We start from the raw sequence: 22,251 nt of genomic DNA, 5'->3' as shown, positions 1-22,251 counted from the left end.
TTAAGTAGAGCTACATTTTGTTTCTTTTTTTCAGCGGGCATGGTGTTTTTTGAGGTCATCAAAGAATACGACTCGGACTCGACAGATCTTGAACCCCTGATCATTTTAAAAAACATACCGAAAACCTTGAAATTATCGTATATGAAAAAGGCAATGGAATTGCGTGGAGTAGTGCATTGGATTCCACCAGTCCTAAATACGAGAAAGTCGAACGATTTGTCAGCGATTGGACATTACATTGCTTATTGTTACCGGAACGGCTCATGGACAGAGTGCGACAAAAAAGAAATAAAGAAATCCGATCAGAAAAAAGTTACGCCACAATTATTAATGTATTCTCTATAATAAGTTGAGAGACACAAAATTTTGTTAATTAAGATATTAACATATATTTTATATATCATCCCTATATACTGGTATATATATGGGGTATTCCATCCCATTTCGACCAATTTTGAACCAGACCTCTTTAGAATTGGCTGAAAGTTTTTCTTCTTTTTCTAGCTTACGAAAGACGTTTTTCAGAAGTTTTTCAAATTTTTTCATCCAACTCAAAAAAAGTTATGAATTAAAAAAAAAACACCGTTTTTGTTTTCAAAATGCTATAACTTTTTCAAAAACTGACCGTTTGGGATCTTTTTTTTTTAAATTTGTTTTTAAATGTACTTTTCGGAAAAAATTCAAAAACATTTTTAAAGTTTTTTTTTTGTAATTTTTCAGTTTTTCGAGATTTTTCGAATTTCGCCCTTTTTTCTCATAAAAAACTTCAATCAATTCTGCAATCATCCCCACTAATTGAAAAAAAAACTTTAAATTTTTTTTGTATTTTTTCCGAAAAGTACATTTAAAACAAATTTGTAAAAAAAAGATCCCAAACGGTCAATTTTTGAAAAAGTTATAGCATTTTGAAAACAAAAACGGTGTTTTTTTTTTTTAATTCATAACTTTTTTTGAGTTGGATGAAAAAATTTGAAAAAATTCTGAAAAACGTCTTTCGTAAGCTAGAAAAAGAAGAAAAACTGTCAGCCAATTCTAAAGGGGTCGGGTTCAAAATTGGTCGAAATGGGATGGAATACCCCATATATATATATTAAGGTGATTCAAAACAAATTTTCATTGCTCTTTTTTAACTCTTACTCTGTAAAATGTTTCTATTTCATGCAAAAAATCCTCACGAAACATGAACCCTAGGGCTCAACTCTTCGGGGTCGATACCTTTATTTTAGTTTCCGATATAATTAACATGGAAAAAAAATATTTTTTGGTTTAAATTGAACTTACACATAATTTACGCAATTTTTTTACAAAAGACTATTTATTTCCCCAAAACTGGTTCTTTAAGGTTTACAAAATTTTAAGACAAAATATGATTATCTTTTCAAAAATACTAGTTGCAGCAATTTAAAAATTAGTTATTACTTAAAATTTGGTTATTTTTAAATGACTATAACTAGTATTTTTGTAAAGATAATCATACTTTGTCTTAGAGATTGGTAAAGCTCAAAGACTCAACAAAACTGCGTAAAGTATGTGTAAATTCTATTTTAAACAAAAAAGAATTTTGCCCATGTAAATTATATGGGAAACTAAAATAAAAGTAGCGACCCATAAGAGATGAGCTATAGGATTCATGTTTGATGAGGATTTTTTTACATCACATAGAAAAAATTTAGAGAGTAAGAGTTAGAAAACAGAACTCAACGACTTTTTTTAAGCACCCTAATGTATACTTTATTTCGCGTTTTATAGAAAATAATTATCTACGTTTAAAACTCTCAAGTTTATTTATAAAATAAACAATTACAGCCTTCAAAAGGTGAAAACATCAAAAAAATTTTGAACTGTATCTTTCTTATTTCAAAAATAAATTATGGCGGGCGCATTTTCTTTTGCAGTGGTATAAATATTACAAGGAAAACCGATGAGAGCCGAAATGACGTCAAAAAAAAAAATTTTAAATTCTCACTGCTCTCACATTTTTATTTTTTTATACTCAATTGAGCAGAGCTCACAGAGTATATTAACTTTGATTGGATAACGGTTGGTTGTACAGGTATAAAGGAATCGAGATAGATATAGACTTCCATATATCAAAATCATCAGGATTTAAAAAATTTAAAATGAACGATATCGGACTATAACCACGCCCACTTTTTCGATATCGAAAATTTCCAAAAACCGAAAAAGTGCAATAATTCATTACCAAAGACGGATACAGCGATGAAACTTGGTAGGTGAGTTGAACTTATGACGCAGAATAGAAAATTAGTAAAATTTTGGACAATGGGCGTGGCATCGCCCACTTTTAAAAGAAGGTAATTTAAAAGTTTTGCAAGCTGTAATTTGGCAGTCGTTGAAGATATCATGATGAAATTTGGCAGACACGTTACTCCTATGTATGCTTAATAAAAATTAGCAAAATCGGAGAACTTGACGTTAAGCTAGCAGACCCACACTTTTTGCGGATATCTCGAAAACTAAACGAAAACCTAAATTATCTTTTGTGGCCCTAAAAAGCACCTAAATAACTTCTAATTTTGATATACTTTTATTTAAAAAAAAATGAAATTTAAATTGTGGGCCTGCTAGCTTGACGTTAACCTAGCAGACCCGCACCTTTTTGCGAATATCTCGAAAACGAAATGAAAACCTAAATTATCTTTTGTGGCCCTAAAAAGCTCCTAATTTTGATATACTTTTTATTTAAAAAAAAAATGAAATTTAAATTGTGGGTCTGCTAGCTTGACGCTAACCTAGCAGACCCACACCTTTTTGCGAATATCTCGAAAACGAAATGAAAACCTAAATTATCTTCTGTGGCCCTAAAAAGTACCTAAAAAGCTCCTAATTTTGATATATTTTTTATTTAAAATAAAATGAAATTTAAGTTGTGGGTCTGCTAGCTTGACGTTAACCTAGCAGACCCACACCTTTTTGCGAATATCTCGAAAACGAAATGAAAACCTAAATTATCTTTTGTGGCCCTAAAAAGCACCTAAATAGCTCCTAATTTTGATATGTTTTTTATTTAAAATAAAATGAAATTTAAGTTGTGGGTCTGCTAGCTTGACGTTAACCTAGCAGACCCACACCTTTTTGCGAATATCTCGAAAACGAAATGAAAACCTAAATTATCTTTTAAGGCCCTAAAAAGCACCTAAATAGCGCCTAATTTTGATATACTTTTTATTTAAAAAAAATGAAATTTAAATTGTGGGTCTGCTAGCTTGGCGTTAACCTAGCAGACCCACACCTTTTTGCGAATATCTCAAAAACGAAGTGAAAACCTAAATTATCTTTTGTGGCCCTAAAAAGCACCTAAATGGCCCCTAATTTTGATATATTTTTTATTTAAAATAAAATCAAAATTAAGTTGTGGGTCTGCTAGCTTGACGTTAACCTAGCAGACCCACACCTTTTTGCGAATATCTCGAAAACGAAATGAAAACCTAAATTATCTTTTGTGGCCCTAAAAAGCACCTAAATAGCTCCGAATTTTGATATACTTTTTATTTAAAAAAAATGAAATTTAAATTTTGGGTCTGCTAGCTTGACGTTAACCTAGCAGACCCACACCTTTTTGCGAATATCTCGAAAACGAAATGAAAACCTAAATTATCTTTTGTGGCCCTAAAAAGCACCTAAATAGCTCCTAATTTTGATATACTTTTTATTTAAAAAAAATGAAATTTAAATTTTGGGTCTGCTAGCTTGACGTTAACCTAGCAGACCCACACCTTTTTGCGAATATCTCGAAAACGAAATGAAAACCTAAATTATCTTTTAAGGCCCTAAAAAGCACCTAAATAGCTCCTAATTTTGATTTACTTTTTATTTAAAAAAAATGAAATTTAAATTTTGGGTCTGCTAGCTTGACGTTAACCTAGCAGACCCACACCTTTTTGCGAATATCTCGAAAACGAAATGAAAACCTAAATTATCTTTTGAGGCCCAAAAAAGCACCTAAATAGCTCCTAATTTTGATATACTTTTTATTTAAAAAAAGTGAAATTTAAATTTTGGGTCTGCTAGCTTGACGTTAACCTAGCAGACCCACACCTTTTTGCGAATATCTCGAAAACGAAATGAAAACCTAAATTATCTTTTGTGGCCCTAAAAAGCACCTAAATAGCTCCTAATATTGATATACTTTTTATTTAAAAAAAATGAAATTTAAATTTTGGGTCTGCTAGCTTGACGTTAACCTAGCAGACCCACACCTTTTTGCGAATATCTCGAAAACGAAATGAAAACCTAAATTATCTTTTGTGGCCCTAAAAAGCACCTAAATAGCTCCTAATTTTGATATACTTTTTATTTAAAATAAAATGAAAATTAAGTTGTGGGTCTGCTAGCTTGACGTTAACCTAGCAGACCCACACCTTTTTGCGAATATCTCGAAAACGAAATGAAAACCTAAATTATCTTTTGTGGCCCTAAAAAGCACCTAAATAGCTCCTTATTTTGATATACCTTTTATTTAAAAAAAATGAAATTTAAATTTTGGGTCTGCTAGCTTGGCGTTAACCTAGCAGACCCACACCTTTTTGCGAATATCTCGAAAACGAAATGAAAACCTAAATTATCTTTTGTGGCCCTAAAAAGCACCAAAATAGCTCCTAATTTTGATATATTTTTTATTTAAAATAAAATGAAATTTAAGTTGTGGGTCTGCTAGCTTGACGTTAACCTAGCAGACCCACACCTTTTTGCGAATATCTCGAAAACGAAATGAAAACCTAAATTATCTTTTGTGGCCCTAAAAAGCACCTAAATAGCTCCTAATTTTGATATACTTTTTATTTAAAAAAAATGAAATTTAAATTGTGGGTCTGCTAGCTTGACGTTAACCTAGCAGACCCACACCTTTTTGCGAATATCTCAAAAACGAAATGAAAACCTAAATTATCTTTTGTGGCCTAAAAAGCACCTAAATGGCCCCTAATTTTGATATATTTTTTATTTAAAATAAAATCAAAATTAAGTTGTGGGTCTGCTAGCTTGACGTTAACCTAGCAGACCCACACCTTTTTGCGAATATCTCGAAAACGAAATGAAAACCTAAATTATCTTTTGTGGCCCTAAAAAGCACCTAAATAGCTCCTAATTTTGATATACTTTTTATTTAAAAAAAGTGAAATTTAAATTTTGGGTCTGCTAGCTTGACGTTAACCTAGCAGACCCACACCTTTTTGCGAATATCTCGAAAACGAAATGAAAACCTAAATTATCTTTTGTGGCCCTAAAAAGCACCTAAATAGCTCCTAATTTTGATATACTTTTTATTTAAAAAAAATGAAATTTAAATTTTGGGTCTGCTAGCTTGACGTTAACCTAGCAGACCCACACCTTTTTGCGAATATCTCGAAAACGAAATGAAAACCTAAATTATCTTTTGTGGCCCTAAAAAGCACCTAAATAGCTCCTAATTTTGATATACTTTTTATTTAAAATAAAATGAAAATTAAGTTGTGGGTCTGCTAGCTTGACGTTAACCTAGCAGACCCACACCTTTTTGCGAATATCTCGAAAACGAAATGAAAACCTAAATTATCTTTTGTGGCCCTAAAAAGCACCTAAATAGCTCCTTATTTTGATATACCTTTTATTTAAAAAAAATGAAATTTAAATTTTGGGTCTGCTAGCTTGGCGTTAACCTAGCAGACCCACACCTTTTTGCGAATATCTCGAAAACGAAATGAAAACCTAAATTATCTTTTGTGGCCCTAAAAAGCACCAAAATAGCTCCTAATTTTGATATATTTTTTATTTAAAATAAAATGAAATTTAAGTTGTGGGTCTGCTAGCTTGACGTTAACCTAGCAGACCCACACCTTTTTGCGAATATCTCGAAAACGAAATGAAAACCTAAATTATCTTTTGTGGCCCTAAAAAGCACCTAAATAGCTCCTAATTTTGATATACTTTTTATTTAAAAAAAATGAAATTTAAATTGTGGGTCTGCTAGCTTGACGTTAACCTAGCAGACCCACACCTTTTTGCGAATATCTCAAAAACGAAATGAAAACCTAAATTATCTTTTGTGGCCTAAAAAGCACCTAAATGGCCCCTAATTTTGATATATTTTTTATTTAAAATAAAATCAAAATTAAGTTGTGGGTCTGCTAGCTTGACGTTAACCTAGCAGACCCACACCTTTTTGCGAATATCTCGAAAACGAAATGAAAACCTAAATTATCTTTTGTGGCCCTAAAAAGCACCTAAATAGCTCCTAATTTTGATATACTTTTTATTTAAAAAAAATGAAATTTAAATTGTGGGTCTGCTAGCTTGACGTTAACCTAGCAGACCCACACCTTTTTGCGAATATCTCAAAAACGAAATGAAAACCTAAATTATCTTTTGTGGCCTAAAAAGCACCTAAATGGCCCCTAATTTTGATATATTTTTTATTTAAAATAAAATCAAAATTAAGTTGTGGGTCTGCTAGCTTGACGTTAACCTAGCAGACCCACACCTTTTTGCGAATATCTCGAAAACGAAATGGAAACCTAAATTATCTTTTGTGGCCCTAAAAAGCACCTAAATAGCTCCTAATTTTGATATACTTTTTATTTAAAATAAAATCAAAATTAAGTTGTGGGTCTGCTAGCTTGACGTTAACCTAGCAGACCCACACCTTTTTGCGAATATCTCGAAAACGAAATGAAAACCTAAATTATCTTTTGTGGCCCTAAAAAGCACCTAAATAGCTCCTAATTTTGATATACTTTTTATTTAAAATAAAATAAAAATTAAGTTGTGGGTCTGCTAGCTTGACGTTAACCTAGCAGACCCACACCTTTTTGCGAATATCTCGAAAACGAAATGAAAACCTAAATTATCTTTTGTGGCCCTAAAAAGCACCTAAATAGCTCCTAATCTTGATATGTTTTTTATTTAAAATAAAATGAAATTTAAGTTGTGGGTCTGCTAGCTTGACGTTAACCTAGCAGACCCACACCTTTTTGCGAATATCTCGAAAACGAAATGAAAACCTAAATTATCTTTTGTGGCCCTAAAAAGCACCTAAATAGCTCCTAATTTTGATATAATTTTTATTAAAAAAAAAAATGAAATTTAAATTTTGGGTCTGCTAGCTTGACGTTAACCTAGCAGACCCACACCTTTTTGCGAATATCTCGAAAACGAAATGAAAACCTAAATCATCTTTTGTAGCCCTAAAATGCACCTAAATAGCTCCTAATTTTGATATCCTTTTTATTTAAAAAAAATGAAATTTAAATTTTGGGTCTGCTAGCTTGACGTTAACCTAGCAGACCCACACCTTTTTGCGAATATCTCGAAAACGAAATGAAAACCTAAATTATCTTTTGTGGCCCTAAAAAGCACCTAAATAGCTCCTAAATTTGATATACTTTTTATTTAAAAAAAGTGAAATTTAAATTTTGGGTCTGCTAGCTTGACGTTAACCTAGCAGACCCACACCTTTTTGCGAATATCTCGAAAACGAAATGAAAACCTAAATTATCTTTTGTGGCCCTAAAAAGCACCTAAATAGCTCCTAATTTTGATATGTTTTTTATTTAAAATAAAATGAAATTTAAATTTTGGGTCTGCTAGCTTGACGTTAACCTAGCAGACCCACACCTTTTTGCGAATATCTCGAAAACGAAATGAAAACCTAAATTATCTTTTGTGGCCCTAAAAAGCACCTAAATAGCTCCTAATTTTGATATATTTTTTATTTAAAATAAAATGAAATTTAAATTTTGGGTCTGCTAGCTTGACGTTAACCTAGCAGACCCACACCTTTTTGCGAATATCTCGAAAACGAAATGAAAACCTAAATTATCTTTTGTGGCCCTAAAAAGCACCTAAATAGCTCCTAATTTTGATATACTTTTTATTTAAAAAAAATGAAATTTAAATTTTGGGTCTGCTAGCTTGACGTTAACCTAGCAGACCCACACCTTTTTGCGAATATCTCGAAAACGAAATGAAAACCTAAATTATCTTTTGTGGCCCTAAAAAGCACCTAAATAGCTCCTAATTTTGATATATTTTTTATTTAAAATAAAATGAAATTTAAGTTGTGGGTCTGCTAGCTTGACGTTAACCTAGCAGACCCACACTTTTTTGCGAATATCTCGAAAACCAAATGAGCACCTAAATTATCTTTTGTGGCCCTAAATTGCACCTAAAATGCACTTAATTCTCAAACAACTTAAACTTATTTTTGAGCACTTGGGTCTGCCAGCTTTACGCACGTAAGTAAAGCCTTCAACTAGCGAACATTTTGAAATCTATGAATGAATTTCACTGTACAATTATGGATTGCTTAAAAAATAGCAACCTTATCTAATGGTAGTTTTAGTAAATATGATGTTTCATATAGATTTGGCAGTTCCACCGATTTTTTAGGAACAACGTGATCTGTGACTATATCTTCTTAGTCGCAGTGATGTTTACCTATCAGGGACTGTAACTAAAATGTGCAGGGAAATACGATCTTAATCACATTGACAAATAAGCAATAATTGCAATCACACCTCAAGTCGCACAAATCGCAGTAAAAGTTCTTTTCATGGCTGAACAATCAGCAGGAACAGTTTTAATCGTGGAATCGTGATCTAAGACCACGGTTACAAATGTCATAATCTAAAATAAGTCATCAATAGATAATCTACGCGTTTACATATGTTCCCTCCCTAGGAACTAGATTATTTTCTGTAAAATTTTCACGTTTCTCTTTTATTTTGTGCTTCCAGTTAGAGATTATGCTCTAGAGGTGGAACTTTTACTTTAAAAAAAAGTCCGCATCTCTAAAATTTGATCATAATTACCGAAAATGGAGATAATCTCGTTGTACGTAAACTAGGTCTAAGTTGACATCTAAACTGAATATAGGCGGTTATTCAAATTACGGATTTATTGCTACATATTGTCGCAGCTAAGCTAACGGCACAGCCGATAAGGTGATCCAGTCACGAGATATGTATATTATTGCGATTAGTGATAATGTGATAGCGAACGACACGTAGATGATGTGTGTCGCTGACAATCACAGACATTTCTTCGAATCTGTTGCTGAGGTTTACTATGGTCGTTGCGACATAATCACAGGCACATAAATATTTGTCAGCTGTAATTTAACATTACCACCCTAATCTTGTTTTTTCAACCTGTGCTATCACACAGTTTTTATATTCGGCGGTCGCCTGAGGTTGAGCAAACGAACGCAAGAATGTAGCCTAACAACTGAGTCTGGAATGTCGGTCATCTCCCAACAGTTGGGCAAATGAACGCGGTATTAATAATGAAAACCTCAAACAGCTGCAGGTCAAGGTTACTTTTATTCCAAAGGCCGGTAAGAGCTCTCATGTATCAACTAAGTACCTCAGACCAATCAGTCTCTCGTCGATTTCCCTAAAAACGTTGGAGCGACTTATTGATCTGTACATACGGGACCGCATTCCTCGGAAACGGAGACGGCTCCTGGTGTCTTTCTTGACTTTGGTCAAGTTGACTTAGGAGTCGAGCAGGCTCTGGCTGAGTCATTAACATTCTGTGCAACATAGTTTTCGCAGCGTTTTTAGGAAGAGCCACAATCGAGAAAATGGTATGCAGTGGCAGGACACAGCATTTATAAGGGCTGAGGACCGTCATCAAGGGGGGTAGACTGGTTTTGTGAAATGGTAGTCAAGCAGATCTAGCTCTACGAGGTAGTCATCTGGTGGGACGCACTATTGCCAAACTGGTAGTTTCACTACAGCGTACAACGCCATTTGCTATATAAGCTGCGCTCTTAGAACAACAACAACAATGGCATTGAATGCAATGCTGAACATATGTACATCCGTTGGAAATTTCGGGCAAAGCGGTTGTGCCCGGTCACTGATAAGACTTTGTGACATGAGCTATGGGCTTTCCCAACTAGAGCATTTCAGGAGTCTTACCAGCCTTGACTCATCCCAGACAAGGCCGACTATTGGATGCCAACAACTGTCCCCTGTGCAAGCTTCAGAACAGTCACCCGCTCCCTCGAAATAGGAGTGGGGAACGAAATAATTATGTGGTAGTGGACTGGTTTACGGATGGGCGGAAGTTGGACGGGAATGTTGGAGAAGAGGGGTTTCCGTCAGGAGCTCGATATAAGCCGCAGGCTTAAGTTGCCTGATCACTACAGCGTCTTCGCAACGGAGATTGGAATTAAAGATGGGATGCGGAATTCAACATCGACTCGCATCGAAGTATTTTAATATTATTATCATCTGAATCCCGGGAAATAGCAATTAATTGTGCCACTGTCACCCGACCCACTAGCACGCATGAATACAACTGAACCGATTGCTTTTGGCTGTAGGGAATACGAGGTACTCCTGACCAGCTGTTATCTGCTCCATGTAGATGAGCCTCGAGTCAGCTTAGGAAACGCTGGGCGGACACTACCTCTTGCAGGGTAGCAAGATCATTTTGGCCTGAAGTGGATAGCAAGCTGTCTGCTGTGGTTGGGGTTTTGACGGGTCGCTGTTCAACGGGATTCCATTCTGTACGTCTCAAGATGCTGGAAAACACCTCTTGTTGCAATTCGGGTTACTTCATGCTTGACTGTCCAGTTTTACTAGGATCTCCCAAAGACTTATCCATGGTTGAGATCGGGTTTTATTCAAAACTACATAATTGCAACGCAACGGTTCTTCAAGTGCTAGATTTGAAAATGGCATTGATTCAGCCGTAACAGATACGTGGGCAAGGGATCCTTGTGCTCACAAAGCTTAGCTATTTCCCCCTATTTCAGTTGTACGTATAGTTTTGTCTCCTACGTAAGCAACTTACTACCTTTGAATTATAACGATTTCTTATTCACTTCAAACTTAAAATCATATAAAAAGTGCCAAATATTCCATGCTCAATACAACCTGATTTATTTACCAATATATAACAGTACATAGCAGTAAATGCAATCAAATCTAATTAAGTTGGAGAAAAAAAGATTTACAATTCTTATTACAATCATCTGCACTTTCAAAAGCAATCATAACGCACAAAAAATCACTCAATCCAAGCTGTCTAGCAAATTCGGTAGAGACCACTTTATAAAAACCGCACAATCTCTCACTCTCAATGCTGTGACGTATCTTACGTAATCATGCTGAGGGTTCCCATGTCTCGACGTCTTATTTCATGCCGCTCTTACGAGATTTTTTATTTGTTTTCAACTTTGTATTTGTTACGGGTTTATTATGCAACATATTCTTTATAATATCCATGGACCATTGGGAAAAGTTAGGTGTTAGCGGCTTATCTTTTTCATCTTTAGGGGCAACGTTATAACTTTTTGCATTTTTCCGAGCTACGACGCTATTCTCTTTGGCATTTTTATAACTAAGTAGTGGTGAATTAAAGTCTTTCCAAGACCAAATATTATCACGTGCGAATGGTGGATAATAATGTATTGGAAGAGATGGATTATTTTGAGCTTCCTTGAGAAGTGCAAGCATTTCAGCCATTGCAGCAACATGATCATCAACTTCAGCTTGTTTGTCATTTGTCTGCACAGCTGGTACATCCTCAGCGGGTGGGGGCGCTGGTGTATAATTAAGTTGAAAATCTTGAGGTGTCATGATAAAAGATTTTGTATATGTTATATTTATTAAACTGAAATTACTGTTATCAAGTGCTTTGTGGTGCCTTTTTTTGGATTTGGTAGCCGCTGAGGCAATTGGTATATATTTTTCAATGTTACGTTTTTGTGCCTCTTTCATCTCTTTGGTGTACCAGCTATTCATTTGTTTAACTAATTTATGGAATTGACTTCGTTGTTTAACTTTCAGAACTTTTTCTTCTAAACTAGTGTATACTCGAAGCTGATCACTTAAGCCTTTGGGAAACCCGTCATTGCCATCAGCATAAGCTTTATTTCGCGCATTAAACGCTTTAAGTGCGCCAACTTCGCTGTGGGCGTGTAGTAACGGTATTGCTGCTGAATGGCATCGCACGTTGCTACATGGACGAGCTTGTGTTGTAATTTTGAGTACTTTCTTTACAGTTTCTCCGCGCATACCCGGCACTGGACATAAATCATGCAGCAGACCTTTTCTGGAGCAACCGATTTCCTGGCAGCACTTACATTTATCAAAACGCCCCACCTCACGATGACATAATGGTGGTTGATATTTACAACAACGCGTTGTAACTGCTGGATAGTTCAGCTTTGCTGGTGAAGTACAACAATAATTTTGATAATTGTAACACGAATTGCACATATTTTGTTTCGTTTGTTTCCTCAAAGCACAAACATAAATTTTGAAATATTTTTTTCTAATAACGAAATTTTCACAATTGACTTTTGTTTAAAGCCAATGCCAGACTAAAAACCAGACAGTCCGAGTTACCAATTAGTACTTAAAAAAATAAATAAAAATAAAGATAAAAACTACCAACGTTCTGCATTAGAATAATCTGTTTCCAGACCGCTATCCATGCGTCGTTTTATGCTGAAGCGACTTGCTGCGTTACGCGCATGCCATGCGCAAGTGCACTTTGCAGCTCTTTGCTGCGCGCTCTCCTTCAACTCTGCTTTATCATTAAACACGTGCTCCGATTTCGTTGCCCGCTCATTACTCTTGTGCAGCTTCGCATTCAATTCGAACGTTTTCTTGCGTTGCAATGCTCTCGCAATTTCTAAACCAGAAATTCGCTTGCGTGCTGGAGGTATTACATCTGCTGAACTTTGCGCCATCTGTATTTGGAAGTTGTGTAAGCGATTGCGAGCGCGTGCGCTATCACTATCATATGTACTTGATTCCGCACTTGATGAACTATCACTCTCAGCATCACTAGTATTTGTTTGATCGCTGCACTTGCATTCTTTGGTGCGCTTACGACGCCTACTTCGCGTGCTGGTGTTGGGTGCGCAATATTGTATCGATTCCAACGGTTCACGTACGAGCACTGTGAGCGAACGCTTTTTCTTACGTTTACCGGTTGATTCGCCTGGACGATAACCAGCGGGATGCTCTTTTAACAAACCTTTCAACAATTTGCACTCTTCTTGTGGTGATTTTGTACCATTCGAGTTGAAACATTGTGCACATGGAGGTGGCACATTCGCGTCCATATTTAGTGCGCACAAGCATGTGAGAAAATTTTCGCAAAATGGCACTGGATGAGCGGCAGGAATATTATTTTGCTTTGGAAATGGTGCTACTCCATATCTACGTGGAGAATGTCGGCATGGCTGTGGCACAGTTGTGGAGTATAGACACGGTTGCTGTACATTGTGAGCATATTCACCCGGTTGCTGCATACTGGGAAAATATCCACACGGTTGCTTCACACTGCGAAAGTATCCACACGGTTGATGCACACAAGTGAAATACCAACAAGGCTGAGACATACAGGTAGGTAGTATATGTTGTTTTTGAACTCGTTTAAAACGTCTAACGTAAAAATCTTCTCTCGGCGTTGTATCAGCACCTCCATAGATGCGTTCAAGTGTGCGTAATGTTGAAACATTTCGATATGCAGGCGGCACAGTCATACGCATAAGTTTCTGCTCCCATAATTTCACTTCACGTTCCCATTTGTTGAGATCAGGTACACGAGCGCAATGATATGAGGGCTGGTATGGGCACATATCTTACATGAACTTGACAAGTTTCGATTAAATCCTGTACATTTACTTTAACTTTTTCACGGAAAAACGAAAACTGTTAAACCAAATTTCTATTATACATCCGAAACTAAATATGGTCGTGTTTGACAAAAATAAATACATTCTGTTTAGAATAACATTCGTACTATATAAAACATAAAAAAAAATAATCGGTGATCTTAAACGCAAGTATATATTTTATGGAATGAAATTTGAATATGTTTCATGAATTTGATACTAACAAAAACAGGTAATAATTATAGAGCTACTAAGGCAGTTTCCCGGATAAGGCAACCGGTCAAGCTCAGTTCTATTTAGAAATACCCGGGTAGGGGTTCTATCTGTTGCGAAACTCAATGGCTGCCTTCAACACGTTTCTCGTATACTTAATAATAAACCATTAATAATCCAAATTTGTTTTAACTACACGTACATTGTTGAAAACTTATCATAGAACACCGCTAAGACTTAAGTAAAGTTGTTCCAGAACAATACGAAGTGTCTAGAACAATAATTACAAACCTCTGAGGTTTACTCGCTGCGCTTGAACTTCGACAGAGTTCTGATGATGAATGTTTTGAACGTTTCCAGTAATGTTCGCGCACATTTTTATTATTCTTGTATTATCTCTTTGTTATTTGTACCTCGGATTATCTTGGCAAGTTACCCCATATTGGTTTGTTTCTTGGGAAAGTTACTTGGGACAGCCTCAAACTATAAACGCCAGACCGGAAGCATAACAACTATGGCTAGAAGACATCAGCGTGCATTGGAGCGAGGATCTTCTGCCCCAGAACTAGGATATCGATACCCCTCGGACATTATACGAAAATTTTTGAGGCCGAGGTTTTCGCTATAAACCCGTATGCTGAGATCAACCTGTAACGAGGCCACAAAAATGAAAGAATGGTTATGCTCAGCGGAAGTCAGCCAGCGCCCAAGGTAATATCGTCAGTTGAGATAAGATCATCAGCAGCCCTTGAGTGCGTGGAGCCCATCATGACGATAGAGTCATTAAGGCAGGAGGCACCTGCCTCAGTGTAGACTATATAGCCAAATGCACAACCTAGGCATATGGTCTAATAATCTGTCGGTTCTGCGACAGCAAGAGAGACTGCAGAATACATTCTTCTAGAATGTGATGCCCGTCGCGAGAAGACGCAGGATCCTTGAATCGTTAAAACTAGAAAGTAACGATTAGATTTGACCGTGTCGAACCTTCTAGGCCTGTGTATTTTAGTTGATTATAAAGACAGACTTAGCTACGACGTGAATAATCTAAGCCCCTTCATCCGCTTTTTTTTACTACGGTGTTTTTCTTCAGACCATTTTTTCTTTTCTTCGTCTTGTTTCGCTATTTTGTACCTACATAGAGGGCATGATATCAGTATCTCTTTTCTCACAAGTCATTTTTCCCGATTCCGATTAGTATTTCTATCTCAACCAACTCGCCTTTTGCAATATTGCCCGCTACTTTCCTTGTAACTATGCGTATTCCTATCTATATCCCTATTCCTACCCCTACCCCTACTCCTATCCGTATTCATATCCCTATATCTATGCCTATCCCTACCCCTATCACTATCCCAATCCCTATCATAATCACTATCCCTATTCCTATCCCTAACCCTAACCCTATCCGGGTCAGTTTTCGAAAGAAAAACACCTTTGCTTATACAACGAAACGAGCCGGACCCGTGCGCATCTTGCGCAACCATCATCAAATATCAACAAAAATCAGCTTTTCTATCAATCAATTAAAACGTACAGCTCGCGTTGCCATCTAGCGTATGGTAGTAACTGCCGGTAATGCAGTTCAAATATTCACAATAGTGCCATAGTACAAATAGATTTCTTTGTGTGCTCACAATCGTTTATCTTTAACAAATTATTTTAATAAAATATAGCTAAACAAAAACACTACGACCAAAGCTCGCTAACAGCCCGAATCTCCATCTTTACATCCAAATATTTATTTATAGATTTTGATTGCAAATAAGAGCGAGAAAGGGACCCGTACATAAAAACAGCAATTAGAAATAATATATATGATATATACGCGCTTATTTTATTTTCAATTTAAATTTTGAAACTGCACATAACTAATTTAACAAAAACTTGTAATTTAATAATGCAAACAAAACAAGCAACTCACAAATTTTAAATTCTCTGCGTTCATGCAACAAATGCAAGATCGCACAGAATTTTATAGAAGTGAGGGACCAATATTTAAGAAAAAGGATACATGAAAATTAGCTACAAATTTAACAATTGAAAATTTTGTTAGCTTATCTGCGACGTTTCAAACGATCTTTGATAGCCGCAACACTATTCGACTTCTTTCCTCGCAGCGCTATGCTCGATTTGGACAGAGAAATTTTGGAGAGCGTCGCCACTTTTTCCCTTAAAAGATCTTGCGTTGTTTTCTTTTTCTTTCGCTTGACATTACAATTACAAACTACTTTAAGATCGTTAGGACTTTCGCTAGAGCTTTTACCACCGCTGATAACCATGCCACCACTACCATGACTACCAATGATCCTACTCTTGTTTGTTAATTTCGTGTTACCCACTGTACGATCGTTGGTAGTCTTAGCAGTTAATTCAGCTTTGCGATCTTTGGTTGTCTTGGCAGTCATTTCAGCTTTGTAATCGTTAGTCGTCGCGACAGTTCTTTCAGCCTTGCGCTCGCTATTAACATTGGCATGGGTTTCAGCTCTTTTCGTGCCATCAGCTGATCTCTTATTTAAGATCACGGTACAATGACTGTCAGGGCTTTTATTCCTTCTTTGTTTACTTAGACCACCAAAATGTTTAATTGGTACCTTCGTAATTGCACTTGAAATTATGGCTTGTGTATGTGGATTTCCCTGACGTTCGCTACCGATCGATTGTTTCTTAGGTTTGGTTGAGCGAGTAGTTGCTGTTGAATTTTTGTCTGGTTTGCTACGGCTCGGGTCAGCGGATGTTTTAGTGTTCCTGCTTTTCTTACTACTACCACCACTAGTATTGCTGGCATCACTATTTTTTCTAGATTTGCAAGATTTACCACTCATTGCGGACGATTTACTTTGCTTCGACGTTTTACTTGACTTACTTTGCTTACTGTGTTTGCTTTCTAAATTTGGAGACTCGCTTGAAGTATTTTGTAGTTTTCCAAGTGTGCTTTTATTGAGAATATTTAGAGCATTGTAGTAACTTTTAGGTTTTTTAGCTTCCAACTTCGTCTTAGATATCCTCTTTTTGGCATAAGCCAACCGACAAAGACTGACACTCATGTGCTTCAGACGCGATTGGCTGACGCTTAGATTACGTAATTGCTTTTCTATGGTATCATACAGTTCAGAGGAGCTGGAATCTAGTGTGGCTTTTGATGTTGACGTCTGCTTCGTCGCATTTACGGCACATTTACTTTGGATTTTAGCTCCCAACGGATTAATAGACGAATTTGTACCATTACACCGGTATTTTGGAAAGTTTTTGCCAGGTGCTTTGTTAACATCATACACGGGAAGTTTGTATCTGATCTTCAATGGCCCCAAAGGTTTTATATCCAATGTAGCCTTATTCGCGCCAGTCGAACATCTGGTATTATACCACTTGTTGAGATTATTCAATAATCCCTTTATGCGTGGCTGTTCAGCCTGCTGATGCGATATAATACCAGGTAGCTTTTCCTCAGCACTGACGCCTTCCTTCTTGTAAAGCCCGAAAAGGGCACATCGTGTTGTACAATTCGGTTTTGTACAATAGCAGCATGTGCGATGTGGTAAAGGTGCATCTGCTTTTTTCTTCCCAAGCCGCTGTCGTTTTACGCGCACTTCACGCGGCCATCGATTAAAGATCTTCCATGCGGCATCGTAGGATAACGGGATGCCAAGATCTTGTTCAATACTAACATCGTCGAATATACGATTGTGCATAGTTGCAGTTTAGTGCACAATTAAATAGTTTACAACAAAAAAATGTCTTTTTTAATAAAATACAAACAATAGTGAATATATAAAGCAAATTTCACGCTAAAATTTTGTTTTTCTTTGTTTAATATTTTTTCTACATTTTAGAATGAAACTGTTTTTTGACATAAAAACTATGTATATGACACTAGAAAATGTCGGATAAAATGTGATGTGAATTTGGATGTAACTTTTTATCGATAATTCAAGAATTTTTACTATTTTGCATTGGATATAATATCCAAGGTTTGAAAGCATTAGTCAAAACTCGTCTAACATTTTTAGCTACAGTTCGTCGTTGAAATCCAACTACTACGGATGGCACTATATCTTTTCCTTTCCTTTTCTTTCCAATTATTTCCTTCCCTTTCCTTTCATTTCCTTTCCTCTTCTTCTCTTCCCTTTATTTTATTTCATTTCATTTTATTTTATTTATTTTTATTCTATTTATTTGTTTTATCTAATTTTAATTTATTAACTAAAAAATTAGAATAAAAAATAGTTGCAACCATCAAAACTGATAAATACTACAACTAGTAGAATGTTCTCGTTTCTTTTTGTAAACACATTCAATGTCAGCAAAGAAAACTACACATTTCCTCATATTTGGTGACTCTCACGCTATACTTCCAAAAAACAATTATATATAAAGTCTTCAATCATTTGCTCAAGAGATCGAATCTGAGAATACTTGTAGTTATTTATGCCTTAGAAATAAAGTTTGACCGTAAAAGAGAATCTAATTTTTTAATCTGCCTGTATAAATATGTATATATAAGACATGTAATGCTAAGTTGACTTCTGTTAAGTTAAGGTGCATTAATGTTGCTTACGTCGTTGAGCGAAGCTACGCTGAATAAAGTCACGGTAAAGATAAATTAAAATTTAAATTAAATCAAATTTAACTAAAATAAGAAAAATGAATGAAATAAAAAAAATTTAATAAACTAAAATAAAATAAAAAAGAGCCAAAGGAAATACAAAAAAAGAAAAAAATTAAAAAATTAAATAAAATCAAATAAAACAAAAAAAAAAGTGTAAGAAAATAAAAAAAGCAAAGAAAAAATAATAGAAAACTATTTAAAGTTAAACTACCCAAATGAAATAAAATTAAAACAAATATAATAAAAAAATTAAATTTCTAACTTGAAATATAGGATAGGTTATATCTCAGTTTATAGTCGCCATATTGTTTTATTGCAAATTTTTTATTTGTTTATACGTAATAATAAAATATTACGTATACGCAGTGGTGCACCTGTTGTTGTTGTTGTTGTTGTTGTAGCGATAAGGTTTCTCCCCGAAGGCTTTGGGGAGTGTTATCGATGTGATGGTCCTTTGCCGGATACAGATCCGGTACGCTCCGGTACCACAGCACAATTAAGGTGCTGGCCCGACCATCTTGGGAACGATTTATGTGGCCACATTAAACCTTCAGGCCATCCCCTCCCTCCCCAACCCCAAGTTCCATAAGGAGCTTAGGGTCGCCAGAGTCTCGTCTGTTAGTGAAGCAGGATTCGCCGCGGATAGGTGAGGTTGACAATTGGGTTTGGAGAAGCTATATGTTGCGCTGGCAACCTGCAGGGTTGCGCTACACAGCCCCTTGAATCTGCAGTGGTGCACCTCTTTTCAGTTGGTATGGATATATTTGTGCACGTGCTTATTTAACTTTACATACATATAATATATATATATATATATATATAGCACATCACCAGAGCCGGCGAGAGGGGCCGGGGTTTCTGAGGGGGCCCGCGATTTGAGGTACTAAGACATTATTTTTTAATTCAGGAGAGTCTTTAGTTGTTCTATGTGCAATTATTAAGCCGAATTTCAAAAGCAACGAATATCTGCATTTCGTTTTATTATTATAGTGAAGTGTGAAAAATAAAAATCTATATATATTAAACTGACTCGGAGTGGGACTGGGACTGGGACTGGAATAAAATACATACCACCCTCTGAACCAGGCAATAAGGGATGCCGAAGAATGAGAAGGAATTGAGAGAAGAGAAAAGAGAGAAGGAGATTGAGAAAGAGATAGAATGAGACGAAGATGGAGATAGATGAAGCGAAAAAGACGGAGGGAGGAGTGAATAAAAGGATTAGGAAAAAGTGAAGAGGGGGGCAGGGCAGAGTCAGACGGAAAAAGCTTATTAAAATGTATGCAGATAGGCCAAATTTAGGGCAGGACGTCTGCCGGGTCTTCTAGTAAATAATAAATAAATCGTAGGAGTGCGGATTGAAATTCCACTCCCGGGAGAAAAGGCTTTGAAGATATTTACAAGGTATAATCGAAACAGCTGTCGCCTTGTCCGTCCTGATGTCACGTTGTTTAAATTTTTCACAAATTATTAAATAAATTAAATAAAGTCAAACAAAATGAAAAAATATCTGAATAGATCATTGGCAGGGCCGAAATAGCTATAATTTATGCCAGTATATTTAATTCTTTCAGTTTTTCCATCATAATAAAAAGACAATAATTTAATAAATGAAATTATTGTGCAATACGTCTTAAACTCAATAAAATTATACGTAAATAAAAATTACAATAAAAAATTTAACAAAGAATTAAAAAAAAATAATAGTAAAAGAATAAACAAAAAAGGTGATGGAAAAATTAATAAAAAATATAAAATTTAAAGAAATTTAAAAAATTTTAACAATAATGGATAATAATTTATAACAAAAACCAAAAAGAATAAAGAAAAAAAATTATTTTTTTTATAAAATAATAGGTGATCAAAAAACAATAACAATTAAAATTAAGATAAAAATTAAAGCAAGAATAAAAACACAACACAAGATAAAAAACAAAAACAAAAAAGCAGGCAAAAAATAAAACCAAAAAAGGAAACAAACCAAATAAAAAACTAGAAGAACAAAAAAGAAAAACAAAATAAAAAGGTTTAAAGAGAACAAAATAAAAAGAAAAATAAAAGCAAAACAATATGAAAAAGTTAAATGAGAAAAAAATTGAAAAATAAATAGGAAACAAAAAATAAAAAAGGTTAAAAAAACCAAAAACCGTTCAAACATTCGATAATTAATAGGAAGAAAGCTGCAACAAAAAATAAAAACAAAAAAATAAACCGAATTTTGTTACGATAGGTTTAACGATTTTTGATTTATGATTAATAATATTTTTAAAATTGATTTTATCACAAGTGGGCGGTGCCACGCCCATTTTTTTATTTTTTTCCAGTCCACATGTCAAAATTCAGCATTCTAGGTGTATTATTTACTAAATAATCAGTTTTTTTGTGTTTTCCAAGATGTTATATATATAAAAAGTGGGCGTGGTTATCATCCGATTTCGCCTATTTCAATACCAATCTATTCTGAGTCCAGATAAGCTCGTGTTCCAAATTTGATGAAGATATCTCAAAAATTTCTCAAGTTATCGTGTTAACGGACAGACGGACGGACGGACATGGCTCAATCAAATTTTTTTTCGATACTAATGATTTTGATATATGGAAGTCTATATCTATCTCGATTACTTTATACCTGTACAACCAACCGTTGTCCAATCAAAGTTAATATACTCTGAATCAAAAAAGGAAAACTTAAAAAAATTTATGTTCCTTAACATTTACGAAGTAGGTACTATGCAAAGAATAAAATATGCGAAAAATTCAATGGGGATAAGTTTACAACAACTAAGGCATGACGTGGCTGAATACATTTGTAACACTTCAATCATCGTAAGAGTGCGTGTTCAAATCCCACTCCCGGGAGAAAAGGCTTTGAAGAGATTAAAAAGGTATAATCGAAACAGCTGTCGCCTTGTCCGCCCTGCTGCTAGGTTGTTTAAAACGTTTTCCAAATTATTAAATAAATAAAAAATAAGTGTCATACAAATAAAACATATAAAATAAAAAAATATGATTGGATAAAATAAAGTAAATAAAATGAAATAAATAAAAATAAAACAAAATAAAAAATATAAACTAAATAAAAATAAAACAAAATAAAAAAATATAAACTAAATAGTTTACATTAAATAAATTAATATAGAACTAAACCAAAAAATTTCTAAATAATATAAATAAGGAATATGAACAAATTTACTTTTTAATTTCCAGTTTCAATTTTTTTGCAAATAAATTGTATTTCGCATAATGGAAACAATTAAGGTTATTTATTTTATTTTATTTATTAATTCCCAGCCATATCAAAATTCCGTCTATTGTTGCATTTAAAAGCAATAATAATCTGCCTCAATTCAATGAAATTCACACCAATAAAAATATTACCAAGTCGCGCAAAAAATTACGCAAGTACCGCTTTCTGACTCCTCTATAATATCTCGCTTCTTTTTTACACTCCAAACAAATTTATGCAATCAAATTCTCTGCTAACCGCCAAAAACAATAATCAAATCCAAAGCCCCAACAGTTGCTAAGCGCATTTGAAATATTAATTTAGTTAGGCAAACAAAAAAAACTATAGGAGATAAAAACAAAAACACGCCCCACAATTTGCGAATGTGAATAGCAATAAAAAATACTTTATAATTCTCAATTTCCTTTTGCGAATCAACATTGGCGAACATACCAAAAATTTGCTCCCCTTTTGTGATGAACGACGAATGTGTGCACTTTGTGTTGTGCTGCAATGCGGTCGCCGCAAAGGCCACTTGGTGAGGTCTGCTCCCTCCCCAACCAT

General features: G+C 34.8%; 2 protein-coding genes across 14 annotated transcripts in view; both read right to left on the bottom strand.

Moving 5' to 3' along the window:
• LOC137239601 (early estrogen-induced gene 1 protein) overlaps positions 1-22,251 on the bottom strand; it is a 384,687-nt gene that overhangs the window by 230,111 nt on the left and 132,325 nt on the right. The gene's annotated exons all lie outside the window — the stretch shown is intronic.
• LOC137242074 (micronuclear linker histone polyprotein-like) lies at positions 15,862-17,633 on the bottom strand. The gene has a single exon (XM_067769446.1). The coding sequence runs from the start codon at positions 17,542-17,544 to the stop codon at positions 15,910-15,912; it is 1,635 nt and encodes a 544-aa protein (XP_067625547.1). The 5' UTR covers positions 17,545-17,633; the 3' UTR covers positions 15,862-15,909.

The sequence above is a fragment of the Eurosta solidaginis genome, chromosome 2 (genome assembly GCF_040869045.1).
Source record: "Eurosta solidaginis isolate ZX-2024a chromosome 2, ASM4086904v1, whole genome shotgun sequence".
NCBI classification, from domain to species: domain Eukaryota; kingdom Metazoa; phylum Arthropoda; class Insecta; order Diptera; family Tephritidae; genus Eurosta; species Eurosta solidaginis.
The sequence above is the reverse complement of the archived record's forward strand: the minus strand, read 5'-3'. Positions and strand labels throughout refer to the sequence as shown.